Here is a 24,419-nt window from a genome sequence, read left to right as displayed (position 1 = left end):
ACACTTCAAATCATACCTTCAATGAAGATTAATATAACCATGCATTAAATGACAGAGATATTTTCGCAACAAGTCCAAAAGAGGCTGGATTTGTTTCAAAGGATAATTTACACATTTATCCATTAATTTCAAAGAGGATGGACAGGAAGCCTTAAGGTAGTTGGTGATCTCTATCTCCAAGGTCATTGCTGTGAAAGAATGTTTTAGTCTGGAAAGAAAATTGCACTTATCTATCCTTACCATTCATGTTACAAAGAAGAAAGGCAGGGTTACATTTTAAGTGGAGCCCTTTCTGACATCAAGACATTCCAAGACACCACTCAGTACTGAATATTTCTTTTTAAAGATGCATTTGCTGATATAATTTACTAAATCTTTGAGAATAATGTATGAATTGGTATCTGGCAATTCTTGAGTGAAACCAAAAAGTTTGCAGATGCTGAGATTGCAGTAAAAACACCCCAAAATGCTGGAGGAACTCAGCCAGTCTTTCACTGTCTATAGAAGACAGAGATATATTGCCTGAGCCCTTCTTCAAGGAATAAGCAAAAAGCAGGAAATCTCAGAATACAGATAATGCTGGCTGGGGAAGAATCCAGACCAACAAAGGGTGTTAATTGGATATGATTAGGGGAGAGGCGAGAATTTATTATGTCTGCGAGAAAGGAGACAGGGAAAAGGGAGAGATACAGAAATGGGGGATGGCGATGGGGAAGAATTAATGGGGGTTTAACAAAAGCCAGAGAAGTCAATATCAATGCCATCCAGTTAGAGGGTGCCCAGTCAGAAGATAAGGTGTTGTTCCTCTAATTTGCAGGTAGAATCAGTCTGATAATGCATGAGACCATGCACAGACATGTCAGCAAGAGAAAAGAATGGGGAATTTAAATGAGTGGCCACTGGAAGATCCATGCAGACAGAGCCGCAATAGCGTGTTCTTCTCCCCCATCACTACTTCCCCCACCTCTGTCCCTCTCCCTTTTCCCTGCCTCCTTTCATGCAGACATAATAAATTCTCGTCTCTGTTCTTATCCAATTAACACCTTTTGTTGGTCTGGATTCTTCCCCAGCCAACATTGTCTATATTCTGAAATTCCCTGTTTTTACCTATTCCCTTTAATTTTTGAAGAAGGGCTCAGGGCTGAAACATCAGCAATATATCTTTATCTCCTATAGATGCTGAAAGACCAGTTGAGTTCTTCCAGCATTTCAGTATGTTTTTATCTGGCAACTTTTAAGAATGGAGTAAAAGCATCTAATTCCTCCATGTTAATAATTCTGCCTATTCAAGAATTAAGATTTCACTTTGACTAAGGTCACTAGCTCAAGGATGAAAATACTCTTCCATTTATTTGATGGATCAATATACCTGATCCATCACCACCAAAGACATTGATGCACCTAGAGACATGGTTCCATGAACAGTAGCATCCTTCATAATACCTTAGTCTTGTTGCCATTGTGAAGGGAGCTTCTGCTTGTTATGGGCGCGCACACGCACGGGCGCGCACACCTGAAATTAATTCAGCAATCAAAGACATTTTTACTGCTTTGATTTGTTTCATACCTTCAGGTGATGAAGCAACCACTGTCTGTTTCAATATTATTTCATTGCATATATTTATAATCTCTTTTTTTTTCAGGGAAGATAAACACCCAGAGGAAAAAACAATTAAAAACTCTAATTTGGTTAATTTATCAGTGAAAGGTAAAAAAAGTTACATTTTAGTCTGACTTGCTGTTTATAATATATTTTTTGTTTCTCTTATGTAATGTTAGTCTCCTTTACATAGTGGTCAGGTTCTATACAAAATACATTTATTTGGTCTGACTTATTTCAGCTATCATGGATTTTGAAAAAAAATCCCATTTAAGATAAAATCCTAATAAGCAGAGAATATCAGTTGATGAAAGAAGAACAAGGTCAAATAATGATTTATCTAACAGATGAAGAATACTTACCAAAGCCATGTATAGTCTCATAAACTCCATCACCTGAAGCACAAGGAGAGCTTGGTGCTTACCCACTTACCTATCCTGTAATTAACTGATTTTTCATAATTTGCACAGATATTCTAGCTGGTCTGCTCCTCATCAATATGGTCTTACATGGTTTGCAAAAATTATTATTGACTTTAAAATTTAACAGCTGTATATTTGGATGGTGACATTTTGTGCCTGCTTTCAAAATGTCTTGTGCTGGAGGATGAAGATAAATGAAAGAAGAGTAGAAAAGTCTGCTTACACTGGGGTCAGAACACCAACATCTGGCATTATGCGACAGCTGACAGCCTTACTTCTGAACCCACATAGTGGGCAGCTTTGACCTAACAGAAAGAGTGCATAATTACCCATGGTAATCATATCCATCTCCAGCTCAAATATGATGCTTCTGTTTATTAGTCAGGTTCCTTCCCGCCAATATATCCAACAAGATACTGGCTCAATGGCAGCAAGAACAGCCCTTTTGTCCTTGACTGAATGGAATAGTGTATTTACCAGCTCCTGGCCAAGTAGTTGCCAGTTTGCAGGAAATGTGCTGTTGAACCTATAGCCTGGCCCATGCATTAGTATCTGAGCATCCATCATTGCTCCTGTTCCAGTTGAATGAAGGAGCTGTATAAACACTCACAGTCCCTCCTCTTATCTCATAATCTTGGAAAAAGAAATCCAATGTTTATCCAATTTAACAAATGAATCAACTCCAACTGCCCTTCAAACATACATTTCAGAATACAAGAGCTCACAATGTAAACAGGTTTTGTTATGACATCTTTTACCAGCCATCCTCAATGCATCTGTTTCATTTTCCTACCTTTCCGATGTTGAGTTAATCAGGACCACCCATAATTTTTAATACCTTCAACAAATTTCCCCTTAATCTTCACTGGTCTGAGGAGAATCAGAGAGGTTTCTCTGACCTAATAAAACCAAAACTTACATCCAGGTGGTCCTGCCCTCAGCACAGACTTTTTGTGAGCATTTCTCCAGTCGTTCTTTCCCATGGATGCTAAGTTTATGTTGATCAATTTATGTTGATCAACCAAAATGCAGTAAATCAGCAAAAGTTCAGATTCCTCTCCAAACAGTGCAATAGGTAGGAGTTTTGCCAATGCAAATTCATGCATAGTTCCATTGTTTTTCTAATTGTGGAGTGGTAATTTCAGTGATTATTCAACACTTCATTAGTCTATTCTATGTTTTACTGATTAAGAGTAAACTTCAACAAAAAATAGACTCTTGGCAAAAGACAGTCTGCTAGAGAAATAACAAATAGGAGCAGGAGTAGGCATCAGGACTGTCAATCGTGCTCTGCCATCCAGCAAGATCAAGGCTGATCTGGGTATGGACCTAGATCAAACAACTTACCTTTTCCCCATAACTTAGCAGGTTTAGCAATGTCAGAGAGAGAAAAAGAATGGTCGACATTTCGAGTCAGAACCCATCATCAGGAATGTGAGTGCAGAGGGGAGATAACTAGAAATAGTGAGGACAGGGTGGGAGAGATTCAACTGGGGCCTGTACCAGGCAGGGTGAAGGATGATACACAAATGGGGAGAAGGAGGCAGTTGACTGGCAGGTGCCAGACAAAAAGAAAGGCAAGAGGAAAAAAATGGGGTCGAGTGGTCATATAGGGTGAAGTTGGAGATGGATGGTGGGGGTGACAAGTGGAGTCAAAGGCTCCACTTGTGTTGGTATCTGAGTAGAGAAGATGACGGTGGTGGTTTAATGGGAGCTGTTTGGGGAGAGGTCAAGGACAGATTGGACCAGATGGAACTGAGGAAGGGGGGGGGGGGGAAATCCTGTTGGTGATGTGGGTGTAGGAGGATGGAACAAGAGAGGGGAGGGGATGGGAATGGGTGGAGCTGGTAGGGGGTGTGTGAAACAAAGGACAAAAATGGGGAGGGGGGGGTGGGAGAAAAGGAAAGAATGGGTGTAGCTCAGAAGAAGAGAGAGGGGACTCATTACTCAAAATTAGAAAATTCTATATTCGTCCCATTGGGCTGCAGAGTGCCCAAGTAGAATATGAAGTGTTATTCTCCCAGTTTCTGGAGAAGGCCCAGGTCAGACAGGGTGCAGGAATGGGAAAGGGAGCATGAATATATGCAAGAAGGACTCAGAATGGCTATTACGGACAGAGCATGGATGCTCTGCAAAACAAACCCCAGTCTTCATTTGGATTGACTGTTGTAGAGGCTAAGTTAGGAGCACCAAATGCAGTAGATGAGATTGGAGGAGGTGCACGTGAATCTTTGCCTCACCTGAAAGGGCAATTTAGGTTCCTGTATCATAATACCATAAGACAGAGGAAAAGAAATAGGCTATTCAGCCCATCAAGTCTGCCATCTTATCATGAGCTGATCCTTTTTCCCACTCAGCTCCACTGTCTGGATTTCTCCCCATAATCTTTGATGCCCTGACTAATCAAGAACCTATCAATTTCTGGCTTAAATACACCTAATGACTTGGCCTCCCCAAACACCTGTAGCAACAAATTCTACAGATTTACCACCATCTGACTAAAGAGATTCCACCACATCTCTGTACTAAGTGGACGTCCTTCAATTCTAAAGTTGTACCCTCTTGTCCTAAACTCTTCCACATGGCAAACAACCTTTCTATATCTATTTTGTCCAAGCTTTCCAAAAATCAAAATGTTTCAGTGAGATTGCCCTTCATTCTTCTAAATTCCATCAAGTACAGGCCAGGTTCTATCAAATGCTCCTCATATGATAACTCTTTTATTCTCAGAGTTATCCTTGTGAACCTCCACTGAATCCTCTCTAACATCATTACATCCTTTCTTAAATAAGGAGCCCAAAACTGCTCGGAATGCTCCATGCAGTTTCACCAGTGCCTTATAAAGCCTCAACATCACTGCCTTATAAAGCCTTAATATCACATTAATATCATATTCTATTCCTCTTGAAAAGAATGCCAGCATTGCATTTGCCTTGTTCAATACCATCTCAACATGTGAGTTTACCTTCAAGATATCATTGAACGAATACTCCAAGATCCCTTTATATCTGGTATTTTCAATTTTCTCCCCTTTATTGTTTCGACCAAAGTGCATGAGTATACAGTTTCTGACAATGTATTTAATTTGCCACTTCTCTACCCATTCTCTCAATCTGTCTAAAACCTTCTGCAGCCTCCTTGATTACTCATCACTACCTGCTTCTTCACCTACCACTTATCATAAATTTTAAATTTAAAAATTAAATTTACTTTTAAAATTTAGACATACAGCGTGGTCACAGGCCATTTTGGCTCACGGGTCCGTGCCACCCAATCATCTGCAGCCTTGGCCACAAAGCCATTCCTCCCATAATCTAGATCAGGGGTGGGCAACCTTTTAATTTTTGATTTGGACATACTATACGGTAACAGGCCATTTCAGCCCTCAAAATGGGGGTATAGGTTAATTGAGCAGCACAGACACGTGAGCTGAAATGGTCTGTTACCATTCTGTATGTTTAAATTAAAAATTAAAAGGTTGGCCACCCCTGAAATATACAACTTAAAAAGAAGTGGCCCCAATACTGACCCATATGGAACACCACTAGAAACTGGCAGCCAACAAGAATATGATCCATGTACTCCAACAGTCAGCTTCCAGCCAGTCAATGCTCTACCCATGCTAGTATGATTCCTGTCATACAATGGTCTCTTATCTTGTTAAGTAACCTCATGTGCAGCACCTTATCAATGGCCTTCTGAAGATCCAAATACACAACATCTACTGCATCTCCCTTATCCAGCCTGCTTCTCACTTCTTCAGAGAATTCAAATAGGTTTGTCAAGCAAGATTTTCCCTTATGGAAACCATACTGACTTTGGCCTATCTTGTCATGTGCCTCCAAATGCTTCATAACCATATAACCATATAACAATTACAGTACGAAAACAGGCCATATTGGCCCTTCTAGTCTCATCCTTGAATGGTAATGGTGAGAGAGGTGGTATTATGAGTAACAGCTTCACTTCCGACAGTTATAGGGGTAAGTACCAGGGGAGGGATGAGTGGACAAGTCTCGAAAGGAGCAATCCCTACAGAAGGTGGATAGGGGAGGGAGAGGAGTGGTCTAGTTGCCATTGACAGAAATGGCAGGAGGCTCATAGAAATATTCTTGGCAGACAGGGACAAAATGGGAATTTATTTTATGTCCATTTGCTTGGAGGAAGAAGCCTTCATCAATAAAATTAGATTGTGTTCATCCTTTCATTTGTATCTTGATTCCTTCACAGCTTTCCAGCGAAAGCTGCAGCTGAGAGTCCCAAGGGATTCAACAGTTGCTAAAGTGATTGATGCATGTCGGAAAATTTTGGGTCTGAAGGAAGATGTCAGACTTCTATCCCTGAACATTGTAACCAGCAAAACGGGTGAAGGTAAAGCACTCCTGCAAACTGACTGTTCCATATCCAATGTGCCACACTGGAGACAACTTATTTCACAACTTTTAAATGGGAGACCCATTCTTAACCTCTTCACTGCACATTCCTTCCTGACTTTAATTCCTCATGCCTCAGATCAGGAATGTCCTCCTTGCACCTCTCTCCTTCACTACCACTTCCCTCCTTTCAGACACTCCTTAACATCTAGCTCTGTACCAAATTTTTCACCATCTGTCCCAACAGCTGACCTCATGTGGTGCAGAGTCAGTTTTGCTTTGGCAACACTGCACATAACATCACGACACAATTCATGACATTGAATTGCTTCAAAATTGAAACTTCTTTTTGTGTTGGCGATCAATTCTGGAAGCCATTTCTGCAAGGTTTTGGCTACGTTCAGAACCATCTTTATATACATTCAGTAGTTTTTAAAATTTAGACATACAGCACAGTGACAAGCCATTTTGGCCCATGAGTCTGTGCTGCCTACTTTATCCTACCTTTCAAGTGGTGGTAGGAAACCGGAGCCCTGGGGAAAATCCATGCAGACATGGAGAGAACATACAAACTCCTTACAGGCAGTGTGGGATTCAAACCCTGGTCCTGATCACTGGAGTTGTAAAGGTGTTGCACTAACCACTCTGCCAACCATGCTGCCTGCTACGCCAACTGTAATGACCATAAACAGGTAAATTGCAAATTTAGATGTGTGCAATGTTTTTAACCCCAAAATTCTTAATTAGTTATATTTTTCATTAATTTACTTTTCTGAACACCTCCCTCACCATGAGAGTGAAGGGATTAAGTATGGTTCTCCTGTGGATAAGGTTGACAATGCCAGATATTCAATAAATAAAGTCAAAGGTAATGAATAGTGATGACATCAGATTTATGGGACACAGGGGCACCCAGTGAAGAATGAAACTGAAGTAAAGTTGAGGGAGGGGCCAGAGCAAACTAGTAGGAAGGGGATTCATCGGCAGATTGAGTACATTGCCTATTGAAGGGATGAGGATTAAGGGATGGAGGTGTGTGAGCACTTGGAATGAGAAGGGAGGATGTCTGGGTATCATTGCCATAACATGAAAAGCCATTCCTGATCACGTACATGATAATACCTGACCACATCCATATTGAGGGGCGTGTCCCAGGACATAACAGCAGTTGTAGATGTTCTGGATTTGAGGATGCCACTGAGTTTCTCACATTTACAGACTGCTGTGAAGATAAGAAATGGAGAACTGGGGAAGAAAACCTCAAAACTAATTCTGGGAAATGTGTTTTCCATCAGTGGTCGAGGAACTCCAAGCTTACAAACACATAGGGGAACTCAAACTGTTGGGACGAAAAGAGTTTAAACTGCAGCTCTGCAAGAAAACCACTATCAACTTCAGCAAACTGGAGAAAGAGGTGAGTTGAAGAACTCAGACAGTGCTAAGGGGTCAGACAAATATGAAGATAAAAGCAGAAAAGAAACAATGAGTAAAATGATTAACTAAATTCAAGTCAATAATATTATGTTCTCTTCAATTAATGATGTATATTTCTTTTCGTTAGTTATTGTAGATCTATGGAAAAAGATCTGGAAAAATGGGATTAGGTAGGATCATTCATTTTTAGTCATTCCAGACAAGATGACCTGAATGGCCTCCATCTGGATTAAGGCCATTTCCCGAAGCAATTTAGTTACTAATGTTGAAGTGCAAGTTGTGCTTGAAACCAGATTCGAGTTTTAAGTAATCAAGAATTGGGTTCTTCATATTTTACTGCAGATTATAATGATCATGTAGCCTATCTGGAGTTATTTGTAATGCTATAGGAACGATACCTAGTGATTAATTTAATGCAGGGATTGCATGGGTTATGACTGAATTGTTTCCAGAAATTCAACTTTACACAAATTCTCCAGTACATTTTTAAAGCGTTTTTTAAACTCGTAAAATTAATAGTAAAATATTTCATGGTATTCATTAATAACCATATTCTGCATTAGTTTAATTATGAGTGGTCGTCTAATTGTTGAAACAAGTATTGTGGGTATATGCTGTGTAGTACAAAATGGGTTACCATAGAAACCGGATGTTTCAAACAGTGAAAAATTGGTGTAGTGAAGTTCCCTGGGATGGAAGCCTTGCTTATCCCAGGGACTGCCTGCACTCTGTCTCACTCCGCAATAACTAGTATCCTTCTCTCTAGTTCTACCTTTTGCTTTCAATTTAAGGAAAAAAAAATAGTACATGCAGCCCTTTTCTGGAAATGAAACAAAATCAGACATTAGTTAAAACATATCCTCTCAGTGCAGCAACAACTATTAGAGGAATTTAAAAATTATAGGAAGAACTGAAGCATTTGTTTTCCTGCACAGTTGTAAATTGAATTATTTACCTTCATAAAGTTACCTCAAATTAATTTTCTGCTTGGATTTTTTTGCCATGGACAATGTTTGTCTTTATTATATTTTGCTGAAAGGATTTTCACCTTTATTTGAAAGCACAAGATAAAGCTTTAAAACTAATTTTCTGACAATTAAAAAGGTTGGAAAGATAATAATTACTAGAGTGGAACTAAAGTTTTATTTTAATTCACTGTCAGGTATCTTTACTAAAATATAGAAATCATTCCAGAATGCCTACTGAATCTGTCCTACTCCAACCCAGTATTGAGATTGTGTAGAACTATTATTGGACTATGAATTAAATATTACCTTACTGCTTCCCTCTTTTTCACTCTTGTCTTTTGCTTGAAAATATTCCTTAAGTCAATGTCTATCTTGCATGATGTAAGCTAATTTCTATATTAAAATCAGGAAAAACAAGGAAGAAGAGGTAAATAGTGCAAATATCAGTAACTTTTCTTTGAATCCACTCTTGGAATGTGTTAGGTTCACACAAATCTTGTTTGCAAACCTAAGTGTGCACAGCATCAGTGAAAAAGAGTGGCATCAGGGGAAAAACAAATTCCGAAATGACACTCACTTCAATAGGATCAAAGAGTTTTAAAAAAAATAAGGTAATGCAAAACGCCTTGTTTGTTTTAAAAGCAAATGATAGTTGATCTTGGACAAGGCTACAGAATGAGCAAACATGCCCAAATAATTGACCTCCCATTTAGAGGAATTGTTATACTTTGATTCAGCTGGTGACTTGTGCAAGTAAATATCTCCATAAGATTGTTTAATGCACTCCCTTAATTTCTTTTGGACTTTTGCTTTAATTGTAAGTTTTAATTCATGGATATGTTAAGCATTCATTTATTGATCATTTGATTTCAGTATCAGAATTTATTGTCATGAACAGTCACAAAATTTGTTGATTTGAAAGAGGGGACAGAGCATAGTGTAGCTAAGTTTGCGAATGATACTAAATTGAGTGGAAAAGCAAATTGTACAGAGGATGTGGAGAGAAGGATATAGTTAAGTTAGGTGAATGGACAAAGGACTGGCAGATGGAGTACAATGTTAGTAAATGTGAGGTCATCCACTTTGATAGGAAAAATAGAAGAGCAGATTATTATTTAAATGGTGAAAAACTATAGCATGCTGTAGTGCAGAAGGACTTGGAAGTGCTTGTGCATGAATCACAAAAAGTTGGGTTGCAGGTACAAGTTATTAAGAAGGCAAATGGAATGTTGGCCTTCATCGCTAGAGGAATTGAATTCAAGAGCAGGGAGGTCATGCTGCACCTGGAGTACTGTGTGCAGTTCTGGTCTCAGACTTGAGGAAGGATATACTGGCCTTGGAGGCAGAGTCGGTACACCAGGTTGATCCCAGATATGAGGGGTTGACTTACAAGGAGAGACCAAATCACCTGGGATTATACTCACTCAAATTCAGAAGAATGAGTAGAGAGCTTATAGAAACATATAAAATTATGAAAGGGATAGATAAGATAAAGGCATAAAAATTGTTTTCACTGGTAGGTGAGACCAGAACTAGGGGTCACAGCCTCCAGGTTCAGGGGAGTAGATTTAAGATGGAGATGAGGAAAAACTGTTTTTCCCAGAGAGTAGTGAAACTGTGGAAATCTCTGCCCAGGGAAGCAGATCGAGGCTACTTCATTAAACATATTTAAGGTTTAGTTTGATAGATTTTTATCTAAAAAAGGAATTAAAGGATATGGGGGAAAGGCAGGTAGGTGGAGTTGAGTCAATGATCAGATCAGCCATGGTTTTATTGAATGGAGAAGCAGGCTCGATGGGTTAGATGACCTATTCCTGCTCCTATTTCTTATGTACTTATTTTTGGCAGCATTAGAGTGCAAATATTTCTATAAATTACATTTTTAAAATAAATAAATAATGCAAGAAAATAGGAGAAAGTAAGCTAGTGTCTGTGGTTAAATTGTCCATTCAGAAATCTGATGGCAGAGGGAAGAAACTATCCTTGTGCCGCTGGGTGCTCATCTTCAGGTTCCTATACCTCTTTCCTGATGGTAGAAGTGTGAAGATGGCATGGCCTGGGTAGTGGGGTCCTTGAGGATAGACGCTGCTTTCTTAAGACCCTGTCTCTTGTTGATGACGGAGTGAAGATTGGTGCCTGTGATGTGACTGGCCGAGTTAACAACTCCCAAGATTTTTTTTCTCTTGTCGTTTGCCTTGGCACCTCCATACCAAACAATGATGCAACCAGTCAGAATGTTCTCCACAGGGTCAACTGTAGAAATTTTTGAGTCTTTGGTGATATAATGGAATTTGGTTTTCAAGTGGTATCAATACAATTATAATAGCAAATATATCCCAATGTTCAAATTGATTCCACACTGAAAAAAGGGACAATGTGTAAACACCTCAATGTTCATTGGCACTGCGTCATCATGCTTTTTAGTCAAGATCTAGGTTTCACAGTTGAATTGACATTTAATTGTCCACCCTTAATTTCACTTGATAAGTTGGTGATGAGCTGCCTTCTTGAACCATTGCTCTTCTTGGGATGTGTGTACCCACAATGCAGTTAGGGTGACATTTCCAGGATTTTGACCCAGTGGCAGTGGAAGGTGTTGTGAGGATTGGAGAGCAACTTCCAGGCATTGCCATGCTTTTGCTGCCCTTGTGCTTCTAACTGACAGAGGTCATATGTTAGGAAGGTGCTTTTCTATAGAGTCTTGGTGAGTTGCTGCATCTGGTAGATGGCACAAACTGCTGCCTCCATGCTTCAGTGGTGGAGTGAGTGAATGGTTGTGAATGGTATTGCCATCGTGTGAGCGGTCATGTCCTGGTTGGTCTTAAGCTTCGAGAATGTTGTTGAAACTGTACACATTCCAGGAAAGTGGAGAGTATTCCATCACATTCCTGACTTCAGCCTTGTAGATGATGGTCAGCCTTTGTGGAACTCGGACATAAGATATTCTGACCTGCTCTTGTGGCTGATTTATGATGCTAGTGACTGGTATTCAGCTTTTGGGCAATGGCAACCCCAAGATCGTGATAGTGGGGATTTGTCATGGCAGTGCCTTTGAATGTCATGAAATACAGCTGGATTTTGCCCTGTGTACTTTGTCCTTGCCCAATCCTGCAGAAACATAACCAGCCATCCATCAACCCAAGTGAGGAGAACATACAGACTCTTTACAGGCAGTGCTGGATTCAAACTCAGGTCACTGTGCCTCTGGTACGTTAATCATGCCAACTTGCCAATTAGCCTTCTTTCTCTTTTTCCCAATTCTGACAAGGGATCTTTGACCTGAAATGTTAATTCTGCTTCTCTTTCTGGAGAAACTGCTTGAACTTCTGTTCTCTTCATTTTCTACTTTATTTTACATTTCCAAAATCTGCATATCTTTATAAAATTATTTCATTGTTTAGTTGCTCATAGCTGGTCTGCCTGGATGAAAGTAAAGAAAGAGAAAGATGAAGGAGGTCTTTTGGGAGAGCACTGCATATTTGAATACGCGGCAATGAACACATATTTCCCACTATAATGCTTGTATAGATGTATCATTTAATTTTATTTAGCTGCAGAAGTCTTTCAGGGATATTGACACCCAAGTTAGTTCTCCCTCTCCTTTCTGCAGATTGGATTTTCATAAAATGAATCAATGGATGAATGATGGGATTCCAATCAAATATATACCTACACTTTGTGCGATAGTTCTTCCTATTAAGGGTGGCACTAATACAGTGCTAACGATCGGAGTTTGAATCTGCCACTGTCTATAGTAAGTTTGTATGCTCTCCCCATGACCACATGGGATTCCCCTGGATGCTCTGGTTTCCTCCCTTGCTCCAAAAGCATATAGAGTTAGATTTGAACAGTGTGGGATCGTGGGCTGGATGTGTCTGTTACTGTGCTGTATCTCTAAATTAATTTGTCACCTGAATACCTGGGTTCGTTAAAGTTATGTTCCCCTACCAGATCTTTTCCAACCCGAGGAAATGTTTCATTCTTTCTAACTTGTCAATTCCTTCTAAAACTCAGAATAAATCATCAAAAAAAAATCACCTCCTCTTAATCTTGTATTTTCCAGGCAATATAAATCTTGCGTACATAATCTTACGTAATACACCTACAAGCTGGAGAAAGTCAGCAGGTCAGACAGCATCCATAGGAAGTAAAGGAGAGTCAATACCTTTTATTAAAAAAAAACTTTATTTATAATTTTAGAATACCTATAAAAACAAATAAAAAGACAAACTAAAATAAACAAAACCACTATCTCCCCCACCCCCCACCCACAATAGGCCCCACAAGGGGAGCAAAAAAAAAATATCAGTTAATTACTTACATATGCTGTGTGATGTTTCAAACTTACAATAAAAAAGTTAAGATACAGGTACACGATCCTTTATCCAGAACCCTTGGGGGACAGTGTGTTCCGAATTTCAGATTATTCCAGATTTCGGAAAGACTCCTCCAAGCGCCGGTCCCTCGGCCACCTCCCCCAAGTGACGGCCGCCTCTCTCCCCACTTACCGGATTTTGGAGCTTTCTGGATTTTAGATGTCCAGATAAAGGGATCATGTACCTGTATTTCTAAACCCATAAATTCCCAATAGGGTGACCACATCTGAAAAAAAAGAATAATTATCATGCAAATTGTATGTTATTTTCTCCATATAGATGCAAGATCTCAACTCATTATACCAGCGGGCTATATTTAATTCCACATTATCTTTCCATGTAATCGCAATATATTTCCGCACTACTGCTAATGCTAAACGAACAAATGCCATCTGAAACTTGTCCAACCCTAAACAAGTTAAAGATATGGTATAACCCAACAAAAAAAAATGGATCCAATGGTAATTTAATCTTAAATAATTTTTCCAAAAAAACTAATTTTTTCCCCAAAATGGTTGAACCTTATCACAAAACCAAACTGCATGTACAAATATTCCCACCTAAAGCATAAATCTGAATTACTAAAACCATATCTTTTTAACTTCTCGGGAGTCAAATACAACTGATGTAAAAAAATTATAATTAACTAAACTAAATCTTACATTAAGTAATTTAGTTACACTATCTTGACATATAACTTCCCATTCTTCCAGAGATATATCAAAAGATAAATCTTCTTGCCATTTAAATCTGGATTTACTTAAATCTGGTTTATTCATCTTGTCTTGTTGCAAGGCATACATGTCTGAAATAAATCCCTTTTTTAATGTGTCTAAAATCAAAAGCTTAAACCTCAGCCCGACGGTGATCAGGTTCCCCCCCCCCCCCCCCCCCAGTCCAGACCCGCTTCAGCAGGTCATTTCTCTTCCAAAATTATCCATCACCAAAGCTTGCACTTGATAATATACAAATAAAGAATTAGATGGTATTTAAAATTTTTCCCTAAGTCTAATAAAAGAAAAACTGTTCGTATTCAAAACAATCATCGATCACCTTTAGACCCTTAGAGTTCCAAATTTTTAAATACAGATTATTTATCAAAAAACTTTATTTTGATATAACGGGGTTTGGGCTGTAATCTTGACCCCAGAACCTAGAACAGAATTTCTTTTTGTCTAAATCACTAATAAATGTTTTAAAACCGGCATATTTTATCCCTGTAACAAACAACAATTCCACTTAAATATAAATTGATGAACCTGAAGCTCAGAAATACAAGCCAATTCAATTTTAGCCCAACCAGGAGGTTGAGTCCACACCTCGTGCCTTAGAATTAAAAGAAGAAGTGACAACATGTCCAGAACAATCTCTCTTCAACTTCATATGTTATTTTTCAGCTAAATGTGTTTCTTGTAAAAAAGATCTATCAACCTTCATCTTTTTAATATATGCTAATGCACACTTAATCAGATTATTAAGACCCTGAACATTAAAAGTCGCAAAATTCAAATTAGCCATATTTTACAAAAAAACAACTCACACAGCTATGACAAATATAAAAAAGCTCCTCTTGCGTAAATATAAAAAAAACCTTTTCTAAAACTACAACTAATGTAGTAAATCCCCAATTAACTGGTTGTGGACAATGCCACTAGTGGCAGACCACCTATAGAAGTATCAGAGTCATCCACCCTCACCCTCCAGCTGAGCTTCTTAGAAATTAATCATCAAATTCAAATTCATCCTACTGACTCCAGTCCCAAGGATTGTTCTGGATCTTCAATGTCAAGCAGACTTTGCATCATTTCCCCCTTCTTCCCATTCCTGTTCCTGTTCCCATCCCCCTTATCAGATACTTTCCTCTTAGGTGATTGTGGTAATCGGATCGAACACGTAGATCTGATAAAGAATTTGCAAAAATTAATGCATCATGATCACTCTCAAAGAATTGAGATTGATAGTTCCCTGAGAAAACTTTCAACACAGCAGGGTATCAAAAAGTAAACTTATACCCGTGTCTCCACAACACCTCTTTAGCTGAGTTAAATTCCTTACGCCTCTTAATTATCTCTTGGCTCAAATCTGCATAAAGGAATACTCTACTACCCTGAACCATCAAGGGTGCCTGACTTTGATGGGCTTATGGAACCGCCATCTGCAAAATCATCTCTCTATCCTGATATCTCAAACATCAAATTAGGACATCCGAGGCAGCTGACCTGGGTAAGGTTTCTTCCTTAATGCCCTGAGTGCGCTATCCAATTCCAAGCCATCCGGAAAAAATTCAGCACCCAGGATATCTGGAATCCACTTCTTTAAAAAACTTAACCGGATCCAAACCTTCAATACCTTCTGGAAGTCCCACTATCTTCACATTATTGTGGCGATTTTCCAAAGAATCAATCTTCTTCAACAATTCTCTCTTCTGAATTTCCCAACCCAGGAAAGAATCTTCCACTTTCTCCATTTTGTTCCGTTTGATCTCTACATTCAAGAAATGCTTCTTCAATTTTCTTAAAATCATCTTGCACTATATCAACTGCCTTCAAACATTTATTACTATCAGTCTTCACAGTGGACATATCCTTTTTTACAGATGACACTTCCTCACAGATATTATTCATTCTAGCCTTCATGTCCATAAATCCTTGATTCATCTGTGAAGTAATCTGGAAAGACATATTCTCCATCTGTTTAGCAATACCTTCCGATTTCCTCAGTCCGACGGTGATCAGGTCCCCCCCCCCAGTCCAGACCCGCTTCAGCAGGTCATGCACGTGTGTTTCCACGTATGCTTGGGAGCCCCATCAGCCACGTAGATGTGTCTTCCGACACACCACTGTGGACCACAGAGCCGCCGGCCACACTAGTGGGTTCGCTCAGACTTACAGAGGACGCTGTTAGATGCCACTCGGCTGCCTCGTCCGTGCGCCCGGCAACACGGGTGCGCGTTTCAGATTCAGCTGGGCAGGTAGTGAAGCCGGCACCATCTTGTGGCTGCAAGACGGGCACTGGCGTTTTACTCAGCCTTCCAGGAGTTCGTTGTGGCTTGGAAGCAGCTTCAGTCAATTCCGTGGCTTTATTCTGGTAAGTAGGCCTCAATTCCTTGGCACTTTTAAAAGGTAATTTCTTTTATAATTGAGTCTTAGCCTTCTTCACATTTGTAGCCATTGTCTATCTTCTGTCTTCAGATATTTTCAGAAACATTTTTCCAATCGTTCCAAGCTTTTTAATTTGGGCATTAAATAGTTCAGCTGGGGAGAGGCGGTTTTGGACGTTTTCTTCCTACGCCATCTCGCCATGCCCCCCAGATATCAGCCCTGAAACGTCAAGTCTGGACCTGCTGAGTTTCTCCAGCACATATGTGTATTGCAGGACACCAGCATCTGCAAACTTTATTGTTTAAACTGATTCTCCTCCTTAGGGTAGCATATGCTTGAGCACCATAAGAATAGAATATGCTGGAAATTTCAGGAAATCCAGCTTCACCTTAGAATTAACCCTTCAAACATCTTCCTACAAAGGGGCATTCGCAGAATTGCATTTGTTTTTATTCTAGATTCCCAGCATATGTAGTTCTTTGATGTTCATTCATTTTGCTTGTGGATGAAGAAGATAACACAAGCAGACTTTGAGGGAAAGTACCACCCACAATTGAGCCCAACATGGGTCAGAGGTCTGAAAGAAAGAGAAAGTGTGAATGATGTGGACAGTGATGACTGTGCTGTGGGATACAGGGCAGAAAGAATGTAAAATGAGAGAGTCCGGAAATGAAAGCTAAAGGTTGCAAGGTAATGATATTTTAGAAAGAAAAGATAATAAATTGATTTCTTTCTGCTGGAGGTTTACTTTGGTACACATTTTAACAATTATTCTTGTCTAATTATGTAATTTAAGATTTCTCTGTTGCACAGCAATTTCAATGACCTTGACTGGAAATCAGTTCTCAGTTTTCCCTACTGCATTGAATTTTTAGGATTGAATTGTATAAAATAACCAGTAGATGAATGGTGGGATTCCTACCAAATAGGCATTTATACACGACGTCTGACCCAGGAGCTTTCAAAATGTTTAGGTTTCAGAAATAAATTCTCAAGGAATTGAAATACCCCATGTTTTGGGTATCAAAAACAAGGTGAGAGGAAGGGATTGTGAAAGGAAAGTTTTTTTTTCCCACCGAGGGTATTGATATCTAGAACTTAGCCCCAGAAAAGATGAGGGGAGTCAGGCACAATAACTACATTTAAGAAATATTTGGACTAACACTTGAATTGCCAAGGCATAGAAGGATATACTCCTAATGCAAGTAAATGATTAGTATAGATGAGAAAAAAGGTTGGCACAAATATATTGGGCCAAAGGACCAATTTCTAAGCTATAATTCTCTGACATTCAAGTTAGAAATATTGCTCAGTTTCCCACAATCTTAAGTGGACTAAAGCACAAATTCTGTGGGGCCATTGCTAAGTGTTAGAAGAATTACAGCTGGTGGCTGGATTGCAAGGAGCTGCCAGTCCATTGGGAAGCTGTCACCCTGCATTAATTGTAAGAGGAAAACTTCAAGGTTGGGAGGGGAGGCAGTACCTCCAATTAGTTTATCTCAAAAATCTGTATAAGCAGGGATTATGATCTCACTACCATTTTATTTAAAAACACACACTATTCCAGCTTGTATTTTACACAGTAATTTAATTCATTCCATTACCCATTGAATCAAATCGCAAAAACAGAATCAGTTATATGAACTTTTTTTTTTAAAAAAAGAGGCATCTTTTCCTTCAGAGGGAAGCAAAATTTAGGGTAAAAGAGAGCAGACAACCTTGGTCATGGTTTCAGAAGTGGGACTCAAGACTTGATTTCTATTTGTAGTAAGTGGTGGTGAGTTGTGGGTGTGGCATGGGGAAGGTACCAAATGCAGCTGTGGCATTGAAATGGGCAGTACCTCCCAAATGTCTACAGGCATCTTGTTACTATTTTGGACTCCATTCCCTGTCAGTTGGATTGCAACAGTGCTAAGAGGCAGACAGGCAGTCGCTAAGGAGGTCAGTGACATGATAAACCAATCAGTGACATAAATGGACCAATGTTCTTACTTTGTCCAAAGATATCAGATTAAACTAAGTACTTTATATTGATGATGGACGTTAAGGTCAAGTCCGCATCTATATTATATACTTTGAAGTTCATGGTGAATTTTAAACTCTCCCAGTTTTTAGAAGTTTAACAAAAGTTAAAAGGATTTCAAAGGGTCTTTACCATTTAAAAAGTAATGTCTTAAAAACATAAGAATGACAGAGCAGATGATCCAATCTAATCTACAATGGGCTTGGATGATGTATCTTCAGTGTGGCCACCTCTATATTGGTGATACCAAATGCAGATTGGGAAACTCCTTCACTGAGAACCTGTGCAATTTGTATGGTAGGTTTGAACTTCCTGTAGCTAAACACTCCAAATCCCCCAACCATTCCACACTGATACATCTGTATTCGGCCACATCCACTTTCCAGGGTGAGATCAAACATAAACTTGAGAAACAACACAAGATATTCTTCCTTGACAGCCTTAAACCTGATGGCATGAACATCAATTTTAATAATTTTAGGTAACCATCTCTATTTGGTTCCACTATTTCCATCTCTTTTTCCCATTACTGTTCTTCCTTCCCCCCCCCCCCTTCCTCACCAATGATCTCTCCCTCTTCCTGTCTCTCCACCTCTCCTAATATTTGTTGAACACTATCTCACCTCTTGGCCCCTCCCAAGCTCCTTTACCCCTTCATATATGAAATATCATACTTTTTTAAAAAAAAACACCTAGTCTTGATAAAGATTAGATTAGATGAAGCTCCTGGCCTAAAATGTTGACTGGCCATTTCTATGCAAAGATGTTGCCTGATCTGCATCTAACGGAAGATCACCCATGCCTGTTGCACCATTCAATAAGATCATTGCTCATCTTTTACCTTGAGAACTAATCTTGTATCCCTTAATTCCATTAATTTATCTCGAAAGATGAAACTCCCAACTTCCAGAGACAGTATAGCCAGCCAGTTACTGGAACCTTTATCAACAGCTTGCAATTCTCTGCTGAAGTTTGGAAGTAGCTGTGGAGAGAATTAAAGATTTATAATTGTGAGGGAATTAGATTTTTGGTGCTGGAAGGGACGTTGTCAGCACAGGCTGAAAGCAATCTAAGTGGATTATTGGATGAGAGACAGACAAATCCTGGGATTGACCATATAGGAATCCCTAAAGCTGAAGGCTTCACTTGAGGTGGCAATTGGAGATGTTGAGATAGTTAAGATAGGTGAAGAAAAATAGCTAGGGTTGAGGTGACACTTGGCTGAAGAATTCTATGCAACTCTGATGTGGCAAAGTCCAACATTGTGCAATTAGTCACAATAGCCAAGTGATAGAAGTGAGAGAGGCAGATCTTAGAGTCATTACACTTGGTATGTGACCAAGGATAGGATTAGAAATAACTATGGGGTACAGAAGGAACAGCCATTTGAATCACTGGTATAGAAGTAGCAAACAGATACCAACCCATCTGTTGTCTGTTGAAAGCCTTCACTGCTGAATTTCATGTTATTATATGTTGTGTGCTGGGTGTGGGGGGTGGGTAGATACAATGGCTGCCTATATTATGGCGTTTAATGCCAGCAATCAAAGGAAAACTTCTATCTTTACAGTCTTTCCAATCTATCAACCAAAAAGGGGACCAGGAGGAACCCATCCCACAGACATTGTCTGTGGAAGGAAGATAATAAAGGTGGCCAATCATGACTTCAAATATTATGTTCTGCTTTTCATACAGGACAATGTTTGAAGTCAAAGACTCAGCCTTTTGATTTAAAAAAAAATTGCCAAACATTTTTCTTGTTGTTTGCAAACAGTGCAAGAGGTAAATTAAATCAAATTGTAATGTGACTGCAAAGCTCCTCCAACTCCCAAGCAACAAAATGCTGAAACTTTCTATGAAAGCAGTTCCTCTCTCATGTCAAATTTCTATCAGAAATGAATTTTAAATGAATCCAGAATTTTAGATGGTGACCGGGGAAGATGGGGGATGGGAAAGGACTCTGCTTCATTGGTGGTCCTTGTGGAGAGCTTAGCCATCGCAGTTTGCATTTATTCCTGATGTGAAAGGTCATGGAACAAAAAATCACTCCCTTCTGTATTTTGACTGTTCAGCTTTTAACCCTTTGAATACTGAAACTGGTTCATTGCCCATGATGTGAATTTAACATCCTTAAGCAAACTGAACAACAAACATTTCACGTGTTAAAATAAGAAGTTACCGTCTCATCCACGGTGACAACAAATTAAACCAGAAGTCTACAATTGAGTTGCTGTTTTGGTGTGAGCAGATAGGTTATATTGTATATAGAACTTCTGAGGTCTGACTCCCCCATTGGGTAAAAGGGGTTGAGATTGGTAATAGATGGGGTGTGCAGAAGAAACAGAGGTCAAGGGGGTAAATGTTTACCGTAAAGTAGGTCCTGTGTCCCATCAGCATATCACTGTCAACCAAGGAACACTAAGTGAGAATCAGAGGAATGGAAGTGCATAAGAACATAGGAGGAGGCCGTTCAGATCCTTCGTTCAATAAGATCATGGCTGTTCTTTTGTCTAGGGCTCCAGTCTGGAGGTAGTTCGCTTGAATTAAACATGATTGGTTGATGTCAGACTGCCTCACTGGCAGCAAGGACCCACAGGTATGTAGCTGAGTACAGAGGGTGAGGGTGAAGTGGCTACCCTAAAGCAAGATGGCTGTGGAGCTGGCAGACACACAACCCAGACTGCCCTCTCAGCTCCAGAAGACGGATGACATTGAGTTAAATCAAGTTTATTGCACTGAAACACGGTCCAGGAAATTACAGCAGTTCAAGATGGTGGCAATTTCAGATGCAAGAAATGCTGGTTTTGCCAGTGCCTGATCCCTTATTTTGAAATTTAATCTATGCTTACTGGAGGGCAATTGTTGGACATTACTTGACCTGGGTGTACGGGCAGATATTTAGACTTGGTCATTTGGAATGCTGAAAGAATTTAACTATCTCTGCATTTTTAACTGATGAAACAGGCAGAGTTATCTGTGCCAAATGAGTCTTCCCAACCAGTCCATGTGTCAGAACCTGGTGTTGCTCCAGCTTCATCTCAAGGCTACCTGCTGACTGGACAAAACTCTCAGAAGGAACCAGGAACAGAAGAAGACGAGGCAAGTGCACGAAAACAGTGCCTGAATGCTTGTTCTACTCATTATCGCTGCTCAAATCAACAAATGTGGCTATAACTCTAATTGTTTTCACCTCACAATCAGTTCACATGCAGCGCATTAAACATTTCATAGTCATGGACGATAATGAGGTTATTGTCATACACGTGTACAATGTACATATACACCAAATTTCTAAGTTGCTGCAGCAAATGGGTACTTTTTGTAAAAAAAAATCAATGATACATTAAATTACCCAGTACAGAAAGAGGAAATAAATACAACATAGATAAGAAATATCCATAATTACATTCAGTTTGAGAAAAAGTTCAGTAAAAAGAGTTCAGTAAATGAAACAGAACAACAGTGTAGACAGGTTGTTGATCCCAAAGTAGTGTATGGTGAAGGCAGTAAGGGGAAGCCAACAGTACGATATCCAATGGGGGGAAAAAAATGGCTCTTGAACCTGGAAGTGCTGGACATCTGGCTTCTGTACCTTCTACTCAAACAGAGCAGTGAGAAGAGGTTGTGACCAGAGTGATATTATGATGTTGACTGCCTTCTTGAGGCTGTACCTCACATAGATGTCTGCAATGGATGGGAAGTGAGACCGGTTTCCTACTTTCTGCAGCCCACTGCATTCCTGGGCACTCAAATTACCATACCAGGCCGTGATGCAACCAATGAGTATACTTTCCACAGAGCACCTGTAGAAGTTTGATAACTTGATGACAGGTGCAGCATAGAAATAGGATCTCCAGCCTACTGGCTCGATGCCGACCAACATGCCTGTCTATACTTATCCCACTTCCTGGCATTAAATCCATATCCCTCTGCGCCTTCCTCATTCAAATTGGTGTTAAAATACATCTAAGATGTTGTTACTGTTCCTGCCTGCATCACCTCCTCTGACAAATAATTGTGTGAAAAATGTACTCTTCAGATCAAAGTTTTCTACACGCCCACCATGGGAAGCAGACACTGGATCTATGCCTCTCATAACTTTATGTTCATCTGTAATGTCAACTCTTAGCCTCAATACAGCTCCAAATCAGAGCTAGCTCCAAGGGAGGCATTTGCAGGCATTGCTCCCCTCAAATTAATCATTGTCCCCCCCCCCCCCCACAACACTAGCATCGCTAGGTGTCACTAGAAGCACGCACAAATGTCTGTTACATCGGAGGGAGAGGGAAGGGTGACGGCAGCACATGGAGGAGGTTCATGGCAGGTATGTCAACCGCTTCTCCCCCCCCACCCCCACAGTTACCCTAATGCCCCCCCATTAGACTTGTTCTGATGCCGACCCTGCTCCAAAAAAGATAAAGGTTTGCACCATCAGATCAAAATTCATGACCCTAAGGAGTCCCATATTATTTCCATCAATACATCAATTTTAAAGTGCAGTTACCATTGTGTGACATTGGAAATATGATGAACTGTGCATTGCGAGTTTCCACAAACAGCAAAAGGATAAACAACGAATAAATAATCTGTTGAAGGAGAAATGTATATTGGCCAAGACATTTCAAAATGCTCCTCAGGTATGTGGTACTTATTGCATTTAACAGCAAATCCTCCAGATGGCACCATTGACAATGTAGCATTCCCTGAGTTCTGCAGTGGAGTGTCAGGGACCTTTTGTGCTAAGTCCTCAGAAGTTTACTTAAAGTCATGGTAATACTGACTTGGAAGCAAGAGTACAGCTGCTGCCAGTTGAATGACAGCTAATCTAAGGCTGGCTGTCTTGAGTTCTGTTTATGATTTCCCAGAAAATTAGGAGAAAGAGTTTGCAATCTTCATCAACTCCATCCAAGAAGTCAATTGCCCAATATCATAGACTGTTACTATCCTTGACAGTTCCATCCTTTCATATTTAAATGGGATCATTCAGAAATTGAGTAAATATATTTCACAAATAGAGGGTGGCAGCTACATCAATCTGAATCCAAACTTCAGAACGACTAATTTAAGAGAGAAATCAAATATGACTTTGATGATTTCTTTCTCTTCAGATTAAAGAGCTTCAGAAATGTTTCTTCTCTCTACATCAAGAGATGGTTGACCTGCTTACAGTACATGTGCCCTCCACAAACCAACAAGGACTTTATCACAGTGAGTCCAAACTACTGGAGAAAGAACAGCTAATCCAGCACTTAACGCTAGCACAGCGAGTCCTTGGCAATGATAGGTATGAAATCACTGCATGTCATATGTTAGTCAGGGATGATCTGCCAAACGGCCCTTTTCTATGCTGTGTCATTGTATGATTCTAAAATGACTACTTGGGAGGGTTTGAAGAAATAGAACCAGGTTGATATTAAATGCTGAGAGTAGTAAATAAAGATAAATGCTAGAAATGAGAAGTAGCCATGCAGTTCTTAAAATAAAAGATAAAAGAGCAGGGAGTGGAGTCACAGTGCTCCCACAGGATCCAACTGAACCAGTCCGATTGCCGTCAGCTCCACACAGGATGTAAACAGTCTGTAAATGGAACTGATGGTGGTTTTATTTAAAAATACTGCAACTGCAGGGTCTATGCCCAAATGGCAGCTCCTATGATCCTATGAGTTTGGGTTCAAACTCCGGGGAACCAGAGGACTGGCGCAGGGGCCCAGAAAACGGAGAGACCCCCCCATTTGAGAAGGGGAAGCGATAACCCACGAAATGGTGACCAGTGAGGGGCTCTGAGGCTGAAGAACACAGAGGTGCTGGGCTGTTGGCGAATTGAGGCGAGGAACCCACACAGGCTGTGGGCTGCTACCGACAGTGGTCGAGGGATTCATACCGGGCTGTGGACTGCTGCCTGCAATTTAGCTGGCCCCAGGGATTTGAGGACCAATAGTGGGTACCATGATCCAGATTAAGAACTGAATTGTTGAGCAGGGAAATGTTTATGCTTCCATGTTCACACAGGCACGTGAGGAAATCTGAGCCTGCTGCACTCACACAGAGAAAGGCTGACACTTCTGGCATTTAATTGCAAACTTTGGCCCTTGTTTTTAAAGTACGTTGAGGGATGACTATCA

The 24,419-nt window shown here is 40.0% G+C and overlaps 1 protein-coding gene across 3 annotated transcripts in view; it reads left to right on the top strand.

The window, feature by feature from the left end:
- LOC138760779 (uncharacterized) overlaps positions 1–24,419 on the top strand; it is a 218,896-nt gene that overhangs the window by 158,603 nt on the left and 35,874 nt on the right. For all 3 annotated transcript variants that reach the window (XM_069931852.1, XM_069931854.1, XM_069931853.1), the window contains 5 exons: positions 1,644–1,708; positions 6,253–6,393; positions 7,691–7,809; positions 21,262–21,396; positions 23,406–23,581. In XM_069931852.1, coding sequence (XP_069787953.1) covers positions 1,644–1,708; positions 6,253–6,393; positions 7,691–7,809; positions 21,262–21,396; positions 23,406–23,581 — 636 coding nt within the window. The remainder of the gene's footprint in view (positions 1–1,643; positions 1,709–6,252; positions 6,394–7,690; positions 7,810–21,261; positions 21,397–23,405; positions 23,582–24,419) is intronic.

Source organism: Narcine bancroftii, chromosome 4, assembly GCF_036971445.1.
Source record: "Narcine bancroftii isolate sNarBan1 chromosome 4, sNarBan1.hap1, whole genome shotgun sequence".
Classification (NCBI taxonomy): domain Eukaryota; kingdom Metazoa; phylum Chordata; class Chondrichthyes; order Torpediniformes; family Narcinidae; genus Narcine; species Narcine bancroftii.
Note: the sequence above shows the minus strand (reverse complement) of the source record. Positions and strands in the feature narration are given on the sequence as shown.